The sequence below is a fragment of the Crotalus tigris genome, unplaced genomic scaffold, assembly GCF_016545835.1.
Source record: "Crotalus tigris isolate CLP2741 ecotype Arizona unplaced genomic scaffold, ASM1654583v1 scf7180000021657.272288, whole genome shotgun sequence".
Classification (NCBI taxonomy): domain Eukaryota; kingdom Metazoa; phylum Chordata; class Lepidosauria; order Squamata; family Viperidae; genus Crotalus; species Crotalus tigris.
In genome coordinates, this window is record NW_024098616.1 from 78,384 (window position 1) to 100,432 (window position 22,049).

General features: G+C 47.9%; 1 protein-coding gene across 1 annotated transcript in view; it reads right to left on the reverse strand.

The window, feature by feature from the left end:
- Nucleotides 1-15,447, reverse strand: part of LOC120296886 (F-BAR and double SH3 domains protein 2-like) — a 52,990-nt gene extending 37,543 nt beyond the window's left edge. The window contains exons 1-2 of the mRNA XM_039318924.1: nt 15,134-15,447; nt 9,004-9,101 (exon numbers count right to left, since the gene is read on the reverse strand). Coding sequence (XP_039174858.1) covers nt 9,004-9,101; nt 15,134-15,154 — 119 coding nt within the window. The 5' untranslated portion in view covers nt 15,155-15,447. The remainder of the gene's footprint in view (nt 1-9,003; nt 9,102-15,133) is intronic.
- Nucleotides 15,448-22,049: the final 6,602 nt, after the last annotated feature.

The window sequence follows — 22,049 nt, forward strand, 5'->3', positions numbered from 1 at the left end:
GACCGGTTGGGGATCGCGGCATTAAAAAGGTTGAGAACCACTGTTCTATATTCTATATTCTATTCTATTCTGTATTTCTATTCTATTCTATTCTGCATTTCTATTCTATTCTATATGCTATATTCTATTCTATTCTGTATTTCTATTCTATTCTGTATTTCTATTCTATTCTATTCTGCATTTCTATTCTATTCTATAGGCTATATTCTATTCTATTCTGTATTTCTATTCTATTCTATTCTGTATTTCTATTCTATTCTGTATTTCTATTCTATTCTGTATTTCTATTCTATTCTATTCTATTCTATTCTATTCTATTCTATTCTATTCCATTCCGCCATCAAACAAAACACTGCAGAACCCATATCTGAGACCACAAGTCGGTTCAGTGTGGCAACACCATGAAGCCCTCACAAAAGAATCCCACTCACTGCTATGCAGAAAATGCAAGATCTATTTACGTTCATATTTCTTCTGTCTCTTCCTGCCTTCCTCGCAATGTGATGGGCTTGACAGGATTCCCTTTGGGGAGGAAAACAGGGTTTCCATCTGTTCCTCGTTTGGGTAACAGCCTGATCTAGTATCAAGCTTGTTTATTTCTGACCATGTGAGAATTGCCACACTCGTTTCTCAACAGTTTTCCTTGTGGCCTTTCCGTTTACCTCTGTCCCAGAATCCCTGGGTGAAATTCATCAAAGCCCTGCTTTTTCTACCTTTCAGAATAATTACCTGAAGAGCAAATATCATAAACCTTGGCACTGCCGAACTTGCTTTCATCTCTGTGGTATAAGGTCTTCTCCTTGAGCAGCGGGGGTTGGACTAGAAGACCTCCAGGTTCCCTTCTGACTCTGTTATTCTGTACACTTCTATCTATGTGGGACAGCTCTGAAAATGGCTTTAAAAAAATCACAGATTGTCCTCAACTCACAGCCATCATTGGGAGCCCAAATCTCTGTTGCGAGGTAAAACAGTGTTTGCCACGGTCGTTAAGCAAATCGCAGCCGTCGTTAAGTGAAATCATGGGACCATTAAACAAATATGACTTCCCCCATTGACTCTGCTTTGTCAGAAGCCACAAGGGAAGACTACACGTGAGGACCACATGATCCTGGGATGCTGCAATCATCCTAAGGGCCTGAATTCGGATCACGTGTCCGTGAGGATGCAGCAATGGTCGTAAGTGTGAAAAACTGCCTTAAGTCACTTTTTTCAGTGCTGTGGTAACTGCAAACGGTCACTAAATGAATTGGTTGTAAGTCAACGGCTACCTTTACTCAAAGTTACCAAGGAAGGAATTTAAGATTCTTAAGAGGGACACACAAGGAAATAATCCTCCGCCGTATATATGTCTGGAATGAAATAGGCCAGGATTCTTCAAACTTGGCCCTTTTATGACTCGTGGACTTCAACTCCCAGAATTCCTGAGACAGCATGGGGGAACTATGGCCCCTTCATGACTCGGGGACTTCAACTCCCAGAATTCCTCAGCCAGCATGGGGGAACTATGGCCCCTTCATGACTCGTGGACTTCAACTCCCAGAATTCCTTAGCCAACATGGGAGGAACTATGGCCCCTTCATGACTCGGGGACTTCAACTCCCAGAATTCCTCAGCCAGCATGGGGGAACTATGGCCCCTTCATGACTCGGGGACTTCAACTCCCAGAATTCTTGAGCCAGCATGGGTGAACTTTGGCCCCTTCATAACTTGTGGAGTTCAACTCCCAGAATTCCTGAGCTAACATGGGAGGAACTATGGCCCCTTCATGACTTGGGGAGTTCAACTCCCAGAATTCCTGAGCCAGCATGGGGGAACTATGGCCCCTTCATGAGTCAGGGACTTCAACTCCCAGAATTCCTCAGCCAACATGGGGGAACTATGGCCCCTTCATGACTTGCAGACTTCAACTCCCAGAATTCCTGAGCCAGCATGGGGGAACTTTGGCCCCTTCATGACTCGGGGACTTCAACTCCCAGAATTCCTCAGCCAGCATGGGGGAACTATGGCCTCCTTCATGACTTGTAGACTTCAACTCCCAGAATTCCTGAGCCAGCATGGGGGAACTTTGGCCCCTTCATGACTCGGGGACTTCAACTCCCAGAATTCCTGAGCCAGCATGGGGCAACTATGGCCCCTTCATGACTGGTGGACTTCAACTCCCAGAATTCCTCAGCCAGCATGGGGGAACTATGGCCCCTTCATGACTTGGGGACTTCAACTCCCAAAATTCCTGAGCCAGCATGGGGGGAACTATGGCCCCTTCATGACTCGTGGACTTCAACTCCCAGAATTCCAGATTCTAGGAGTTGAAGTCCACAAGTCATAAAAGCACCAAGTTTGAAGACCCCTGGCATAGGTCTCCTGCTTGAGCAGGGGGCTGGACTAGAACACAAGTCACCAACCTTTGTCGGTTGGCAGACCGGAGGCAAAGGAGGATGATTTTAACACAGGCATCAAACAGCCAGGGTGATTTTACGCAGGCACAAGGAACAGACTTTTCAAGACAGCTAAAACGAGATTAGACTGGATGGAATCATCTGAAATATTGAAAAAGATGGAAATCAAGCGAACGCAGCTGTCGCCTGGCGAGCCGCTTCAAAAAAAAAAAATCCTCTCTTTAAAATCTCCAGCACGGCCCAGAAGTGTTAATTCATTAACCTCTAACAATTAACAATGCATATTTGACATCTGAATTAACTTAAAAGTCCTGGGGAGGAGGCAATCTTCTCACTTGCCAAGACAGGTAATCAACACCTCCAACTTTTCAGCCTCTGCATATTTTCCAACAGCCATAAGGAGCAAAAGAAAAAAGAAAAAGAAAAAGAAAAGAAAAAAAAGAGAAAGAAATTGAGTTGTTGGCTGGCGGGAGATTTTTCAGCTCATGTTTAAAAGACGATAAAAAGCGCGTCGCCGCTCAATTAACACTTTAATTAAAAAAAAAATTCAGCGGATCTTTCGTGCGTTCAGAAGTTGTAATGGCAGGGCCCGGAGAGAGATTGGCGGTCCAGTTCCACTCCCAGAAACCCACGCTGGCTGGGGGATTCTGGGAATCAAGGCCCAGATCTCCAAGTTGCTAAGATTGAGGAACATCACTATCTATAGAGCAGGGGTCCCCACACGTGACCACTTTAAGACGTGGGGACTTCAACCCCCAGAATTATTTATTTATTTATTTATTTATTTTATTTATTAAAATTTATAGACCGCCCCGCTCCCGCAGGACTCCGGGCGGCTAACAATAAAAACACAATATAACTTAACAAGACAAACAATACAGTAACAGTCATCCAGGGGTCAGATTTTATAAACCCCAGGCCTGCCGGAAAAGCCAGGTCTCAAGCAGCTTACGGAAAACCAACAGGGTGGGAGCGGTCCTAATCTCCGGGGGGAGCTGGTTCCAAGAGGTGGGCGCCATCACAGAGAAGGCCCTCCTCCGCGGCCCAGCCAAATGTCACTGCTTGGCCGACGGGACCTGAAGGAGGCCCAGCCTGTGGGATCCAACTGGACGAAGGGTTCGTCCGGTTAGGGTTCGTGCCTGGCTGAGGAATTCTGGGAATTGAAGTCCACAAGTCATAAAAGGGTCCGGTTTGAAGACCCCTGACATAATGTGAGGGGGAAATAATGCTAACTCAGAAAGAGCTAAACTGCTGTTCCTCAACCTCGGCCCCTTTAAGAGGTGTGGACTTCAACTCCCAGAATTCCTCAGCCAGCGTGCCTGGATGAAGAATTCTGGGAGTTGAAGTCCACAAGTCATAAAAGGGCCAGGTTTGAAGACCCCTGACGTAATGTGAGGGAGAAATAATGCTAACTCAGAAAGAGCTAAACTGGTGCTTCTCAACCTCGGCCATTTTAAGAGGTGTGGACTTCAACTCCCAGAATTCCTCAGCCGGTCCTCACGTCTTAAAGTGGCCACATGTGGGGACCCTTGCTATACAGCAGAGGTCTTCAAACGTGGCCCTTTCATGACTTGTGGACTTCAACTCCCAGAATTCCTCAGCCAGCGTGCCTGGATGAGGAATTCTGGGAGTTGAAGTCCACAAGTCATAAAAGGCCCAAGTTTGAAGACCCCTGACATAATGTGAGGGGGAAATAATGCAAACTCAGAAAGAGCTAAACTGGTGTTTCTCAACCTCGGCCATTTTAAGAGGTGTGGACTTCAACTCCCAGAATTCCTCAGCCAGCGTGCCTGGCTGAGGAATTCTGGGAATTGAAGTCCACAAGTCATAAAAGGGCCAAGTTTGAAGACCGCTGCTATACAGGATAAATTACTTGGTCCAAGGGATTCTTTTCTTGTGTCTAATTCTGAGATGAACTGCAACCACAATCGGGCAACAGAATTTCTGTTGCCCTGTGAGGCGGTCGTTAAGTGAGCCAGGCCCCGACTTTTTTATGACTTTTTTAAGCAAATCGCTTAAGTTGTGAAGTGACTCCAGCGTCCCCCATTGAATTTGCATGTCAGAGGCCGGCTGGGAAGGTCACAAAGGTGATCTCGGGACCCTGGGAGGCGATCATAAATACATGTTGGTTGCCAGGTACTCAGATTATGATCACCTAACTGGGGGAAGCTGAGAGGGTCGTAAGTGTGAGGATGGGGTGCAAGTCATTTTTTTCACTGCTAGTGTAACCTTGAAGGTTGCTAAATGAGTGGCTGTAAGTTGAGGGCTACTTGTACAAAGCATCCTATCAAGCAGGAATAACAGAACAGAATAACAGAATTGGAAGGGACCTTGGAGGTCTTCTAGCCCAACCCCCTGCTCAATACAAATAAAAGGCTGTCCAGTCTTGCCTTAAAAACCTGCAGAGTTGGAGCACCCACAACTTCTGGAGGCAGGTTGTTCCACTGGTTTATTGTTCTCGATGTCAGGAAATTCCTCCTTAATTGTACGTTGCTTCTCTTCTTGATTAGTTTCCATCCGTTGCCTCTTGTCCTGTGTTCAGGTGCTTTGGAGAATAGCTTGACTCCCTATTCTTTGGGGCAGCCCCTGAGATATCGGAAGGCTGCCATCTTGTCCCCCCTCGTCCTCTTCATTAAACTAGACATACCCAATTCCAGCAACCGTTCCTCGTATGTTTTAGCCTCCAGTCCTCTAATCATCTTTGTTGCCCTTCTCTGTACTCTTTCCAGAATCTCAACATCTTGATTCTATCCCTCTGTTAATGCAGCCCAGCACTGTGTTGGCTTTTTATGGCAGCTGTGCCACAAGGCTGGCTCAAATTTAAGGGATGGTCCACTAGGACTCCAACATCCCCCTGGCAGTTACTACTCTTGAGCCAGGTGCCACCTATTCTTATACCTGTGCATCTCAAAGGTATCAAGTTCCAGAGCAAGAAGAATTCCAGCTCATTTCCCTTTTTTTCCAAGAGTCAAACCGGAAATCCTTGTTCAATGGGGGTCTATTTCCGTCTGTGAATTATTCCCTTCCCATCTTGCATGAAAAGCTTTGACATCTGTGTTATAACAGTTATAACCGAGCCTTAATTGGCCAAGCTGTTGAGGAAGCACGATGCCAGTTCATCATCATTTCAGAATTGCTTTCTGGCAGAAAACAATAAGGGACGTACCTCAAAGGAGTGTCTATGGGGAGTAGCTTTGGGGAGGCCAATTGTAACTTCAAACGGTCATTAAGTAAACAGTCATAAGTCAAGGACTGTTAACCAGTGGAACGGAAGTTGCTTTCAGAAATCCCTCTCAACTCTGTTATTCTGTTCTCCAAAGCACCAAAGAGCAGGAGAAGAAGCAACAGATGGAAACTAATCAAGGAGAGAAGCAACTTGGAATTAAGGAGAAACTTCCTCACAGTTAGAACAATTCACCAGTGGAACAACCTGCCTCCAGAAATCGTGGATGCTCCAACACTGGAGGTTTTTAAGAAGAGATTGGACAACCATTTGTCTGGCCTGGTACACGGTCCCCTGCTTGAACAGGGGGTTGGACTAGAAGACCTCCAAGGTCCCTTCCAGCTATATTCTGAGTCTTTCTGGGGGACAGCAACAGCATTTAGACCAGGGGTCTTCCAACTTGGCCCTTTTATGACTTGGGGACTTCAACTTTTTTTTTTTAAAAAAAGGTTACGTACGCGGCACGGCCCCTGCACACTTGCGTTTATGATATAATTGCATTTGGAAAGACGGCGGGATGTTCTGTTCACAAACTTCCAGAGAAAGACTTAACAGATATGGACACACAAAACAAACTCTGGTGATCATAAAAGGCAATCCTTACTGATGGAAACGAGTAACCGGTCCGGCCGGCAATTTCTGCACGAATAAAAAAAAAAAACGAGCTAACTAGCATTCCTTGCAGAAAAGACAGTGCAAAATTTCCACCGGGCGACACACACACACACACAGCAGGATGAGCTTAATGCCCGACAAGCATTCTGTGACAGATAACAGACGCGACGGGCTTTATCGGGCTGACTGCTTCCTCATTTGCTAAGAGAGTCCTCGGAGCTGCCACTTTATACGGAGCAATTTTGCAAGGCGCCGGTGATCTTGCTGGAGTTGCAATCAGAAAACCCCACCGCGCTGATGCTTTATTGATTGCATGCAAATATTTCTTCACAGGCCTATCCAAGAAATCAATGCGCTCTAAACTGAGGCCGTGATTATTCCCCAAGGCGCTGAGCCGACTCGCTCCAATCCCCGTGGATTCTTTTCAAATAAAAAGGGACAAAATGCTAAGGAGAAGTAAAGTCCTACTGAGGCCGTTAAATACCGCAGGCGGTCCTCAAGTTATGACCACGAGCGAGCCCAACGTTCAGGCTGCCAGGTGAGAACATTTGCTAAGTGAGTTTCGCCCCGTTTTACGACCTTGCTTGCCACCGTCGTTAAGCGAATCACTGCAGTCGTTAAGTCAGGGACACGGTTGTTAAGTGAATCTGGCTTTCCCCCCGTTGACTTTGCTTGTGTCGGAAGGGCGCAAAAAGGGATCGCGTGGACCCCGGAGACGCTGCGACCGTCGTAAATACAAGTCAGTTGCCAAGCCTCTGAATTTTGATCAGGTCATGATGGGGAACGTTGTGACGGTCGCAAGTATGAAAAGCGGTCGTGACTTTTTTCAGTGCCGCTGCAACTTTGGTCACTAAATGAACATAAGACGAGGACTTCCTATATACACGTAGTCCTCGACTTACGTCTGTTGAGCAACTGAAGACACAAGAGCACTGGAAAAAGTGACTTATCCTCAGTCCTCACAACCAGCAAAGCAGCCCCATTTGGGCACTTGGCAACCGGCCTGCATTTACAACAACTGCGGCATCCCGGGATAACGGGATCCCCTTTGGCGACTTTTTGACCTGCAGGAATCAATGGGGGAAGCCAGATTCGCTTAGCGGCTGCGTGGTCCACTTAACGACTGCCGCGATTTGCTCCACCATCGTGGCAAAAAACGGCTGCAGCATCCGCAGGGTCGTCTGATCAAAATCCGGACACTTGGCAGCAAACTCATTCCGATGACCGTTGCTGTGTCCCAAGGTCACGTGATAGCTTCGCGACCTTCTGACCAGCAAAGTCAATGAGGGAAGCTAGATTCACTTAACCATCAGGTTACTAACAACTGCAGTGATTTGCTTAACAATGAACCGGTGGAACAGCTTGCCACCAGAAATTGTGGGCGCTCCATCACTGGAGGTTTTTAAGAAGAGGCTGGACAGTCACTTGTCTGAGACGGTATAGGTCCTCCTGCTTGAGCATGGGCTGGACTAGAAGATCTCCAAGGTCCCTTCCAGCTCTGTTCTATTCTGTTCGGTATTCCATTCCCTATTCCTATTCTATTCTCTATTCTGTATTCCATTCCCTATTCCTATTCCTATTCCTATTCCTATTCTATTCTAATTCTTATTTCTATTCTATTCTATTTTCTATTCTGTATTCCATTCTGTATTCCTATCCTATCCTATCCTAAATCTTATTTCTATTCTATTCTATTTATTCTATTCTAATTTTTATTTCTATTCTATATTCCATCCCCCTATTCCTATTCCTATTCTATTCCGTATTCCATTCTGTATTCAATTCAATTCAATTCTATTCTATTCTATTCATTCTTATTTCTATTCTATTCTATTCTACTCTATTCATTTTATTTCTATTCTATTCATTCTTATTTCTATTCTATTAATTCTTATTTTTATTCTATTCTATTCCATATTTTCTATTCCATTCCATTCCATTCCATATTTTCTATTCTATTCTATTCTATTCTATTCTATTCTATTCTATTCTATTCTATTCTATTCTATTCTATTCTATTCTATTCTATTCTATTCTAATTTCAATTCTATTCTATTCTATTCTCTTCTCTATTCTCCAGAAGCAGTAAATGCTCCAACACGGGAAGTTTTTATGAAGAGACTGTTCAGCCATCTATCCAAAATGGTGTAGGGTTTACTGCCTACCTAAGCAGGGGGTTGGACTCGGTGACCTCCAAGGTCCCTTCCATCATCATCATCATCATCATTATCATCATCATCATCATTATTATTATTCTATTCTATTTTAATTCTATTCTATTCTTTTCTACTTTACTTCTATTCTATTCTATTCCTAACTGTGGCAAGAAAAGACGTAAAATGGGGCAAAACTCACAAAACCAATGTCTCGCTTAGCATCAGAAAATCTGGATCTCAATTGAGGTGGTAAGTCGAGGACCACCTGTCATTTATAAACGCCATTTATCTCGCTCACTTTTCTCCAAAGCCAATTTGCAGCATTTACCACTTCTGGCTCTTGTTAAGGTGAAGCTAGCGAGGATCCGACCCCCCAAAAGGGAAACTGCCAAGGCAGCTCAACCATTTTGGACGCTTCGTCTCCCATCTTTGTAAACTGCTGGGGGAAAACATGCATTGTGTTAGTTCCAGTGATAACTTCCAGCTGTGGCTGAGGCCTTCAAAAGTTTGAAAGCAGGAAATCTTAAAAGGAAATTCCATCAGTTCCTGGAGTTTTGCAACACAAATGGTTGTTCCAAAAAGGAGCTCGGATAAGGGGAAGGTTCATTTTTACCTCATGTCTTCAAGCAAGTCGCATTCGGCCTGATGCTTCGCTTGGAGTTTTGTCATCTGCTCAGCCTGGATGAGTTTCAGCTCTTGAGTGATTTTCACCTAGGAAGGGTGGGGGAGGGGGAAATGTAGGATTTTTTTAATACATTATTTTCTTTAAACCTCTTTCTCGTTTAAGACTAATAAATCAGGGGTCTTCCAACTTGGCCCTTTTATGACTTGTGGACTTCAACTCCCAGAATTCCTCAGCCAGGCACGCTGGCTAAGGAATTCTGGGAGTTGAAGTCCGCAAGTCATAAAAGGGCCAAGTGTGAAGACCCCTGCTCTAAAATTATCGATAATCCCGTATGATTTTACAGGCCTTCATCGCTTTTTTCTTTTCAGGTTACATTACCAGTGGAGGACATGTGTTCCAGCAGATATTCAAAATGTTTACAAAAGTTTTAATTTTTTTTTTCTGTTTGCTAAAGACCCTGAAACGAAGGTTAGTAGGGATCCTAAAACCACAGCACCTAGATCTGTATCTGCAGCTGTGAATTTCTTTCTCTTTTGTTTTCTTTTTCATAGCAAGTTAAGCAGCAAGGGAAGCTCTTCATTTAGCACAGAAGAGAATAACAGAGTTGGAAGGGACCTTAGAGGTCTTCTAGTCCAACCTGCTGCTCAAACAGGAGATCCTATACCAGGGGTAGGCAACCTTGGCTCTTTTATAACTCGTGGATTTCAACTCCCAGAATTCCTGAGCCAGCATGGGGGAACTATGGCCCCTTCATGACTCGTGGACTTCAACTCCCAAAATTCCTCAGCCAACATGGGGGAACTATGGCCCCTTCATGACTTGTGGACCAACTCCCAGAATTCCTGAGCCAACATGGGGGAACTATGGCCCCTTCATGACTCGTGGACTTCAACTCCCAGAATTCCTGAGCCAGCCTGGCTCAGCTTGGAAACCTCTCCCTTCCCCTCAGCATGGCTGGCTCAGGAATTCTGGGAGTTGAAGTCCATGAGTCATAAAAGAGCCAAGGTTGCCTACCCTGTCCTATACCATTCCAGACAAATGGCTGTCCAATCTCGTCTTAAAAGCCTCCAGTGATGGAGCACCCACAACTTCTGGAGGCAAGTAGTTCCACTGACTTCACGCTGGCTGAGGAATTCTGGGAGTTGAAGTCCACAAGTCATAAAAGGGCCAAGTTTGAAGACCTCTGCTATAAATGCTGTAAGTCAGGGTTTCCCAATCTTGGCGATGTTAAGACAGCTGGACCTCAACTCCCAGAATTCCCCAGCCAGCATGGATAGGCCTCAACTCACAATTAGGACAACTACAATTTCCACTGCTAAGCAAGGCGGTCGTTAAGTAAGCCACACCTCATTTTACGACCTTTTTTGTTTACGGTTGTTAAGCAAATCACTGCCATTAAGTGAACCGTACAGTTAAGTGAATCTGTCTTCCTTTGTACAGTTAAGTGAATCTGTCTTCCATCAGTTTGCCAAGTGCCTGCATTTTGATCATGTAGCCATGAGGTCGTAATTGCAAGGGCCAGCCGTAAGTTACCTTTTCTTAGTGCCGTTGTAACTTCAAACGGTCGCTAAACGAACAGTTGTAAATCGAAGATTACCCGTAATTGCTAAACGCAGGAAGGCCTCGACTTACCATTCATTTAGTGACCGGTTAAAGTTACAACGGCACTGAAAAAAGTGTCTTACGGCCATTTTTCACACTTAGCATCTCCATGGTCACGTAATTAATATTCAGACGCTTGGCAACTGACTCATGTTTACGACGGTCACAGCGTCCCGGGGGGTCACGTGATCCCCCTCTGCGACTTTCTGGCAAGCAAAGTCAATGGGGAAAGCCGGGTTCACTTAATAACTGGGGTGCTCACTTAACGACTGCACTGGCAAGAAAGGTCGTAAAACGAGGCAAAACTCACTCAACACACGTCTCATGTAGCGACAGAAATTTTGGGCTCAATTGTGGTCGTAAGTCAAGGACTACCTGTATATTGGGATTCCACTACCTTAGCAGCTCACCCCCCCCCCAACGGATGGCCATGATGTAGCTTTCTCGAAAGACAGAAATGTGTTTTAACGCCAACGTAATCCTGGAAGCAGAATCCGTTTGATCTCCCAAGAGGAATGCAAGATGCACAATTTTCCTGCATTATGAATGATGTATCGCGAGCCACGTTTGCAATGTTCCCAAATAGTCAAACGACCTGGCTCTCCCTGCAGAAAAGTCACCTTACACTCAGGTGACCCTCGCCTCGGACGGAGGAAGCCGAGGCTCCGCCCGAAACGAACAACTCGACAATAATTCCAGCCGGCAGGAAACAACGCTTTTCCACGTTTCTCCGGCTCTCTTCAAAAAAGGGGCAGATCGATAGATAAGAAAAATGAAACCGTCATCCTCTCGCTTCTCTCACTTAGAGTCAACAAGCCCAGGACACCAGAAGTTATTTGAAGGTTAAAAGGTTTAAATATTAATATTCGCTGCTTTGAAGGCACTCGTTTCTCAACGTTGAAAGAGTTAAATGGACTCAGGGGAGCCGTCTGAAAAACAAGAACCGCTGAATGCAGAAGGGAAAAATGGAAAAAAAAAATCCCTCAAAGAGCTAACAGGAACAAGAACCTGCAATGAATTCCATGTTAGTGCCTGCTAGCTAAAAAGAAACTTAAGGACTAGCTCCTTTTCCAATTATCTCTTTTTATTAACAGGCAGAAGCTTTCTCCCCTGCCCCCCTGGTCAGCCCTAAGGAGCTCCTGAAAGTTGCCCGCACTTTAATTGTGTTAATTGGAAAAGAATCCATCAGACAGTTTGTTTTTTGTTTTGCAAGTTGCTAAGTGAGTTTTGCCCCATTTCACCATCTCTCTTGCCATAGTTGTTCAGTGGATCTGGCTTCCCCATGCATTATGCTTGTTAGAAGGTCGCAAAAGGGGATCACGTGACCCAGGGACCCTGCAACGGTCGTAAATACGAACCAATTGCTAAGTGGCCGAATTTGGGGATGCTACAATGGTCCTAAGTGTGAAAAACGGCCATAAGTCACTTTTTTCAATGCCGCTGCAACTGTCAACGGACGCTACATGGGCTGCTCTAAGTCGAGAACCACTCATGAGCCACAAACGGACAAATGTGCACAGTCCCCGCCCCCAAATGAAACACCTGTTCTTAACAGATCTGTTGTGTAATTCTCTGCTTTTCCCACCTTTTTTTGGTTCACCAGGTGGAAATCTCCAGGTTTGAAGCAGGTGCTTGGGAATCCGTATTAGAAAATACTCTTAACAAATGGCTTTTTTAAACTTTTGGGTTTTTTTTTCCCCCTGCAATAACCGAGAGCTGCGTTCACACAGTTCTATATATAGGAGGGGAAAGCCCAACCGTTTTTTTGTATTCAAAAGAAAAACCAAACCAGGTGGAAAAGGCAGAAAAAACGAAGCTGGCTGAGTGATTCAGAAGTTGTGGGTGCCCCACAACTGGAAATTGTGGGTGCTCCACAACTGGAGGTTTTTAAGAAGAGACTGGACAGCCATTTGTCTGGAAGGGTTTAGGCCAGGGGTCGGCAACCTTGGCTCTTTTAGGACTCGTGGACTTCAACTCCCAGAATTCCTGAGCCAGCCATGCTGAGGGGAAAGGGAGAGTTTCCAAGCTGAGCCATGCTGGCTTAGGAATTCTGGGAGTTGAAGTCCACAAGTCATGAAGGAGCCATAGTTCCCCCATGCTGGCTCAGGAATTCTGGGAGTTGAAGTCCACGAGTCATGAAGGGGCCATAGTTCCCCCATGCTGGCTCAGGAATTCTGGGAGTTGAAGTCCACGAGTCATAAAAGGGCCAAGGTTGCCTACCCCTGGTTTAGGGTCTCCTGCTTGAGCAGGGGGTTGGACTAGAAGACCTCCAAGGTCCCTTCCAGCTCTGTCACAGGTAGTCGACTTACAACCGTTCATTTAGCGAGCGTTCAAAGTTACAACGGCGCTGAAAAAAAATGCGACTTATTACCGTTCTTCACTCGTAGGCCCGTTGCAGCGTCCCCAGGGTCACGTGTTCAAAATTCAGACCCTTGGCAAATGGTTCACATTTATGATGGTCGCAACGTCCCGGGGTCACGTGATCCCCTCTGGCGACCTTTGGACAAGCAAAGTCAACGGGGGAAGCGACTTCATAAACACCCTGATTCACTGTGGCAGGAAAACTCATCCAACGGGGCCAACTCCCTTCACCAATGTTTCACTAAGCAACATAAAATTGTTGGTCTCCATTGTAGCCGTAACTCAAGGACTACCTGTATTCCGTTACCTGCTGCGAGCCCAGCTCCCAAAAGTTTTTTTTTTTGCCCTTATTTCTAACATCTCCAAATGAAACCCCAAATTTTTGCAAGCAAACGGAAAAGCACCCCAAGGGGGGGGGGGAAGCCTTAATTTTCTCAACCACGACAACAGCAAAAAAGAATCCACCCTGTGGTTTGTGTTTTTGAACCAAAAGGCTAAACTTGTTTGCATTTTTCATCCCGATGGCCCAGGAGAAATATTTCTCCAAACGACGCAGTCCTTGGATGGAAACTCCCAATTATTCCCCCTCCCCACCCCACCCGTACGAAAGTCAAGCACGCCGTGTAAAACCACCAGGGGAATAAACCAGACGGCCTGCAAACAGGGGCAAAACGTGGCTGAGCCGATCCTGCTAAACCCCAAATGTTGGGCAAGCCAGGATCAGCATCCTCCTCTCCTTTCCTCCCTCCCCACTGGGAAGCCCTGCCTTTTGTTGACAAAAATTAAACCTCCTTTCCCTGATGGATTTTAGCCAGGTCTGAACACGCAGGCACACGCCGGGTGTGGGTGGCTGCTGTTGTTGCTTTAAACGGTACACACGTTTTTATGTCGGGGCTAAGACAGGCTGTGTGTGTGTGTGTGTCCAGTTATGCAAGAGGGGGGGGGCTGTCTAAATGGGTTTAATCGACAGAGCTGGCGATCTCCCCGACGGCTTGCCAGGGGTGCCCCACGGACGAGAGGGAGGGTGTCTCCTGGGGTTCTGCACCCCTCTGGAGACCCCCCCCCCAGATGACAGCTTGTGCCCTTTTTGGCAACGGCCGGCCAGACAGAAGTGTCCTGGCAGGCCTAAGCCGCCATGGCTGGGACCCAGACCCTAAAAATAGCGTCCCTGCGTCGGGGCCAACCGGACAGTCCCTCCCTCCCCCTCGGCCCCAGCCAAGAAGGAAAGGCCTTGAAACCTGGGTGGAAAAGATGAGTTGGGGGGGGGGTCTTCAACCCAAGGACGGTGCCCATCCCAGATTGTCAGTTGGCCCTTCCCAGCCTCCTCCTCCTCTGATGCAAGCCAATGCAGGGCACCTTGGCCCTTTCGGGACCAGCCGGCTTATCCTCGCCCCCCCTCCTCCTCCTCTTCCTGCCTGGCCCAAGCAGGCTGGCTGGGGACGATGGGAGCTGCAATCCCCCCCACCTCTGAAAGCCCTCAGGGGTGGGGAAGGCAGCTGGGGCTGAGCCAAGCAGCAGGCCGAGCCCTTTCAACCCCTGGCTGGCCCGACTCGGGAGTAAACCCCCTCCTCTTCCTTCTTTTTCCAGCCCAGCAGGGTTGGCTGCCCCTTTCTTGGGGAGGGGGGAGTCCCAGGACCACCACCCACCTCTAAGGTCCCCCCCCCTTCTTCTCAGGCTGGAAGCCCAGGAGCCTTTCGCCTTGCCCCGGACCAAGCAGCTGCATTCCCACGACGGCGGGACCCGTGTCTTTTGGAACGAGGGAAGCCTGCCTGCGGGTCCGGGTCCGCTTTTCTCGGGAGGCTCCTCTGGGATTCCGGGGCTCGGGCGGAGCAGCCTCAAGCAAGCCCACCTTGCAGCCCCCCCACCCTCCCCGCGACCCTCCCCTGCCTCTGCAGACCCCGCAAGACCCCTCCCCGGCCGAGACCCGCGCCCTGCAGCCCCCCCAAAGCCCCCTCCCTCCTCCTCCCCCCCAAAGCCCCCCACCCCGTCCAGACCCCTCCCCTGCAGGGCTCCCCCCCGGCACCCCTCCTCTCCCCCGGCTCTGCCGACCGCCGGCAGGGCCGTTTCCCCTGCTGGGCAGCCGCCAGCGCCCAGGGAGGACCCGGCATCCCGCTCCGCCGCGGGGGCCCCCGACCCTCGCCGCCTGCCCGCTCACCTTCCTCGGCGGCGGCTGCATGGCGGCGGCGGCGGCGGGGCCGCTCTCGGCCTCCACATCAATCCCTCCCCGCCCGGGACGGCAACGGCCAGGCGGGCGCCGAGCGGCGGCGGCGGGGGCGACGCCGGGCCGGGCCGGGCTGCGATGCTGCGGCTGCAGCGGCGGCGCGGGGGCAGAAGAGCGGAGGGGCGTGACCGGAGGCGTGGCCGGGGGCGTGACCCCCGCGCTGCCCGGCCTCCTCGCAGCCACCGGGGCGGGGGAGGGAGGGGCGTGGCCGCGCGTGCGCGATCGGACTCTCCCGCCTCACACACAAACACACGCGCGCGCGCGCGCGCCCCGCGGAAAACGCGCGAGACTTCTTTCTCGGCTCCCCCTCCTCCCGCCCCCGCAAAAGAAAAAAAAAAAGCCCGCGCTTTTTTTTTTTCCTTTTCTTTTTTTTCACGCGCTTCATCGTCCCTCCCTCCAAAAGTCGGAAAAGAGGAGAAAGGGATTTTTTTTTTTTTCAGGACTTCCCTCTCCCCCCCCTCCGAGCCTCACCGGCGTGACTCGCGTCACGTGTGAACGCGGACGCGCGTGACTTGCCCTGAGGGAGGAGGGGTTTTTTTTTTTTTTTTTGGTTATTTTAATTTAACGCGAGACTTTTAACTATCGTTTTCTCAGCCGTTCCCATTTGCCTCCGGGAGTTGAATTAATTTATGTAACAGTTAATTGGGTTGTTTTGGGTTTTTTTTTTTAATTAAAGCCAAACGAGGGCATTCTCTGGCTCCGCGATTTCACCGCGTGACAGGGCTCGCGCGGAAGGCGGGGCTAAGAGGGAGCCAATCGGAACGGGCGGTTCCCAAGCGGAGCCACGCCCCTCCCCGACGCGGTTCCGCCTTCCTATTGGGTGCCGCGCTCTGGCTGGTTGGCCGCGGACGAACGGATTGCGCTCCTAGTCGCGGCTGCCCCCTGGCGGCAACGCGCTGCAGAAGCAAGGGGCTGCCCCAGGCGCCTGGCGTTTTTCCCCTGAGTTGTTTTAATCTTGGTTAGTGTAATAAACCACCAATGGCTGGGCTGTGGCCCATTAAAGCCTGAATTGCACATTCTGTAAATACGAGAAGCCAAAAGCGAGCATATCTCTTGCATTAATTGTTTGGCTGTTCATATTTATCCCTGTGTCATTGACTATGCAAAAGCCTTTGATTATGTGGATCACAACAAATTGTGGCAAGTTCTTAAAGTGATGGGAGTACCAGACCACCTCATTTGTCTCTTGGGAAACCTATACGCGGGTCAAGAAGCAACAGTGAGAACCGAACACGGAACCACTGATTGGTTCAAAATTGGAAAAGGAGTCCGGTAAGGCTGTATACTGTCACCCTGCCTATTTAACTTATATGCAGAGCACATCATGAGAAATGCAGGGCTAGATGAATCAAAAGTTGGAATTAAGATTGCCGGGAGAAATATCAACAACCTAAGATATGCAGATGATACCACTCTAATGGCAGAAAGTGAAGAGGACCTAAAGAGCCTCTTGATGCGGGTGAAGAAGGAGAGTGCACAAGTTGGCTTGAAACTCAACATTAAGAAAACCAAAATCATGGCATCCGGCCCTCTCAATTCCTGGCAAATAGATGGGGAAGAAATGGAGGAAGTGACAGATTTTATTTTTCTGGGCTCCAAGATCACCTCAGATGGGGACTGCAGCCAAGAAATTAAAAGAAGCTTGCTCCTGGGGAGGAAAACTATGGCAAATCTAGACAGCACACTAAAAAGCAGAGACATCACTCTGTCAACAAAAATGCGTATAGTCCAGGCCATGGTTTTCCCAGTTGCAATGTATGGCTGTGAATGTTGGACCATAAGAAAGGCTGAGTACAAAAGAATTGAGTCCTTTGAACTATGGTGCTGGAGAAGATTCCTGCGAGTCCCTTGGACTGCAAGGCATTCAAACTGGTCAGTCCTAGAAGAGATCAACCCCGACTGCTTTTTAGAAGGCCAGATCCTGAAGTGGAAACTCAAGTACTTTGGCCACCTAATGAGAAGGAAGGACTCACTGGAGAAGAGCCTAATGCTGGGAAAGATGGAGGGCAATAGAAGAAGGGGACGACAGAGAATGAGATGGCTGGATGGAGTCACTGAAGCAGTAGGTGTGAATTTAAATGATAGAGGACAGGAAGATGGTAGAGGACAGGAAGACCTGGAGGAATGTTGTCCATGGGGTTGCGATGGGTCGGACACGACTTCGCAATTAATAACAACAACAATTTATCCCTGTGACAATTGCAGGACTTTTAATACAGGTAGTCCTTGACTTACAACAGTTCATGTAATAATAATAATAGTAATAGTAATAGTAATAATAATAATAATAATAAAGTTGGAAGGGACCTTGGAGGTCATCTAGTCCAACCCCTATACCATTTCAGACAAATGGCTGTCCAGTCTCTTCTTAAAAACTTCCAGGATTGGAGCATTCACAGCTTCTGGAGGCAAGTTGTTCCACTGGTTAATTGTTCTAACTGTCAGGAAAATTCTCCTTAGTTCCAGGTTGCTTCTCTCCTTGATTAGTTTCCATCTGTTGCTTCTTGTCCTGACTTCAGGCGCTTTGGAGAATAGCTTGACTCCCTCTTCTTTGTGGCAGCCCCTCAGATACTGGAACACTGCTATCATGTCTTCCCTATTTCTTCTTTTCTTTAGACTGGCCAGACCCAGGTCCTGCAGCCGTTCTTCGTATGTTTTAGTCTCCAGGCCTTTGACCATCTTAGTTGCTGTTCTCTGCATTTTAACTGACGTCTTCTGCACAATATCTTCCTATCTTTGAAAGCTCTCCTACCTTCCACCATATCTACCAACGGTGTCATACCCGGTCTTGGGTTCAGGAAGCGTCTCACCTCTCACGATTTCATCCGTGTCACCTAACTGTGCCTCTTCAAATTCCTCCTTATCCTAAAGTCCAAACTGGATCCTGACCCTAAACTCTTTGGCTAGTCCCAAAGGTGCTTTTTCCAAAAGGCAACTGGACTTCCTTGGAGTTTTTTCTCTCCCTTGAAAACATTTCCCTTCTCATCCAAGAAGCTTCTTCAGTTCCTCTTAGATGAGAAGCGAAACGTTTTCCAAGAAACGAAGCCAGAAAGTCCAGCTGCCCTTTGGGACAGTATTTTTGGGACAGCCATGACCTGGGGTGATGGAGGATCTCCACTTCTGCACAGGGTTGTCTAGGACAGCAAACATCTACATAACCATCGGGAGCCGAGCTGGCATCTCTGATCATAAGAATTCGTGATTTGAAGAATTCAACTGCAGATGGATATGGGAGAGAGATCACCAGCCTTTACCAAAGCTATGCTGATGGCTTTGTTGAAAGAAAACCGTCTATTTCAGTGGTTCTCAACCTTTTTAATGCCGTGATCCCCAACCGGTCGTAAGTCGAGGACTACTCAACTGTGCAGCACCGTTTGCAGAATGGGACTTTTGGCGGGCTCAGCAGGGCAGAGACAGCCTGGACAATTCCTATTGGCTTTTGAAAGCCAATAGAATTAGACTCTATTCAAGAGAGTCTCTTCTATTGGCTTTCGAAAGCCAACAGAATAAAAGGGAGTAGCACAGCTAAGGAAAAGGGGGGGGGGGAAATGGCGGACTGCGTTGTTTGGCGACCCCCGTGAAATGGTCGTTTGACCCCAAATGGGGTCCCGACCCACAGGTTGAGAACCACTGCTCTATTTGAACGGTTTCCGGAAGGTGGCATCACTTTCCAGATCTTGGTTGACTTCCAGGAGCTTCAGACCTTGGTTGGAGATTTTGAGGAATTCTTTGGTGGCATAGGACAGAGATTCTGAGGGAATAGGGCAGAAGGCGGCTGTTGATGCATTGATGATGTTACCTAGCTGGGTAATGAAATGTCTGCAAGAAAACAAGCAAACTCAGAGAGCACCAAGGGCAGAAGGCGGCTGTACGCACATAACTGCAATATCATTGCACTGATGATGTTACCTAGTTGGGTAGTGAAACGTCTGCAAGAAAACAAGCAAACTCAGAGAGCACCAAGGACTCCACAGCTCTCCTCCTCCTCCTCCTCCTCCTCCTCCTCCTCCTCCTCCTCCTCTTCCTCCTCCTCCTCCTCCTCCTCCTCCTCCTTTCTACAAACTCCACTCGCTCCTAGCACTGATGATATTACCTAGACAGGTAATGAAATGTCTGCCATATGTCAATGAAAACTCAAGCATCCAGGGCAAAACTCTCTTTAAAAGGTTCAATCACAGTAACTGGACTAAAGGTTGCTAATCTGAGAAATTTAGTTACTCGTCCAAATAACTTTATCAGTCAAAATAAAATTTAAAAAAAGTTGGCACATCCCAGCGACTCTGTGCCTAATTATTATTTTTTTTAATTTTGACTGATGAAGTTACTTGGATGAGCAATGAAATACCTCAGATAACAAACTTTGGTCCAGTTGCCCTGATTTAACCTTTTTTTAAAGAGAAATATTTGCAAGAGAACAGCCAAACTCAGACAGTAACAAGGATCCCACAGTCATTGTAGTCATTGTCGTCGTCGTCTTCCTCCTCCTCCTCCTCCTCTTCCTCTTCCTCCTCCTCCTCTCTAAAAACACCACTCTCTCCTAGCACTGATGATGTTGCCTAAGGGATGGAGTGCCACCAGGAAATTGAAAGCTGGCTGGGTGACTTTGGGCCAATCGCCAGGAGATGGTGAGTTCTAGTTCTGCCTTAGGCATGAAAGCTGGCTGGGTGATTTTGAGCCAATCACCAGGAGACGGTGAGTTCTAGTCCCGCCTTAAGAATGAAAGCCAACTGGGTGACCTTGGGCAAATTGCCAGGAGACGGTGAGTTCTAGTCCCGCCTTAAGAATGAAAGCTGGCTGGGTGACTTTGGACCAATCACCAGGAGACGGTGAGTTCTAATCCCGCCTTAAGAATGAAAGCTGGCTGGGTGACTTTGGGCCAATCACCAGGAGACGGTGAGTTCTAGTTCCGCCTTAAGAATGAAAGCCAGTTGGGTGGCTTTGGGCCAATCACCAGGAGACGTTGAGTTCTAGTGCTGCCTTAGGCATGAAAGCCAGCTGGGTGACTTTGGGCCAATCACCAGGAGATGGTGAGTTCTAGTCCCGCCTTAAGAATGAAAGCCGGCTGGGTGACACTGGGCCAAACACCAGGAGACGGTGAGTTCTAGTTCTGCCTTAGGCATGACAACTAGCTGGGTGACCTTGGGCCAATCGCCAGGAGACGGTGAGTTCTAGTGCTGACTTAGGCATGAAAGGGGAATTCTAGTCCTGCCTTAGGAAAACCAACTAGTTTGCTTTGTGGCCCTCTTTTTCTCTCCCATAGGGTTGTTCTTGTGGGGGAAAGAGGAGGAGGGAGTAGTATCAGATATATTTGCTGCCTTGAATTATTTATAAAAATAATAAAGGTGAGATTTAAAAAGTCTTCATAAAATAAACGTGCTGCTGCGGAGGAATCTTTTCAGAACGCGGTCGGTAAAATCACCAGGGGTCCACTAGATGGCAGCACCTCACAGCTTTTGGCTGATGCTGGATTAAAAACCCATCAGGTCTGATTAGCATCAAAGGTTGTGGGTTTAAATTGTGACGTCCGAAGACACGACCTGAAAGAAGGCCAGCAGGGCAAACCACTTCTGCTAGTGTTGCCGAGAAGAGCAAACATGGACATAGGCACCAGGAGGCCAGCTGGTGTCTCTAACTAGGTTAGAAATGGCCTCCATCCGCTCTAGGAATTCACCTGTAGAAGAACATGGAAGAGAATCACAAGAGTCCTACTGCTGGAAGGGGCCTTGGAGGTCTCTAGTCCAACTTCCTGGTCGAGCCAGGAGACCTTATATCACCCAGGACAAACAGGAGGAGGGGGAAGACAACCGTGGGGTCCTTGGTGCTCTCCGAGCTGGGTTGTTTTCTTGCAGGCGTTTCATGACCCAACTAGGTAACATCATCAGTGCTGGAAGGGAAGGGGTTTGTAGAGAGGAGGAGGAGGACAACTGTGGGGTCCTTGGTGTTCTCTGAGCTTGAGTGTTTTCTTGCAGACGTTTCACGGCCCAAGTAGGTAACATCATCAATGCTAGAAGGGAGTGGGGGAAGAGAAGGAGGAGGAGGAGGAGAGGGAGAAGGAGAAGGAGAAGGAGAAGGGGAAGGGGAAGGGGAAGGGGAAGGGGAAGAAGAAGAAGAAGAAGAAGAAGAAGAAGAAGAAGAAGAAGAAGAAGAAGAAGAAGAAGAAGAAGAAGAAGAAGAAGAAGAAGAAGAAGAAGAAGAAGAAGAAGAAGAAGAAGAATGAAGAACAGGAGGAGGAGGAGGAGAAGAAAGAAGAAGAAGAAAATAATAAGAATAATAATATTAATATTAAGAAGAAGAAGAAAAAGAAGAAGAGAAGAAGAAGAAGAAGAAGAAGAAGAAGAAGAAGAAGAAGAAGAAGAAGAAGAAGAAGAAGAAGAAGAAGAAGAAGAAGAAGAAGAAGAAGAAAGCTGTGGAGTCCTGGGTGCTTGAGTTTGGTTATTTTCTTGGCAGACGTTTCATGACCCAACTAGGTAACATCATCGGTGCTAGAAGGGAGTGGGGGAAGAGGAGGAGGAGGAGGAGGAAGAAGAAGAAGAAGAGGAGGAGGAGGAAGAAGAAGAAGAGGAGGAGGAGGAGGAGGAGGAGGAGGAGGAGGAGGAGGAGGAGGAGGAGGATGGCTGTGGAGTCCTTGGTGCTCTCTGAGTTTGGTTGTTTTCTTGGCAGACGTTTCATGACCCAACTAGGTAACATCATCAGTGCTGGAAGGGAGGGGGTTTGTAGAGAGGAGAAGGAGGAGAACTGTGGGGTCCTTGGTGTTCTCCGAGCTTGATGATTGTGGGGTCCTTGGTGTTCCTAGAACATCCTTGCCCACCACCCACTGAGAGGACTACAACCCCCATCATGCCCATTAACA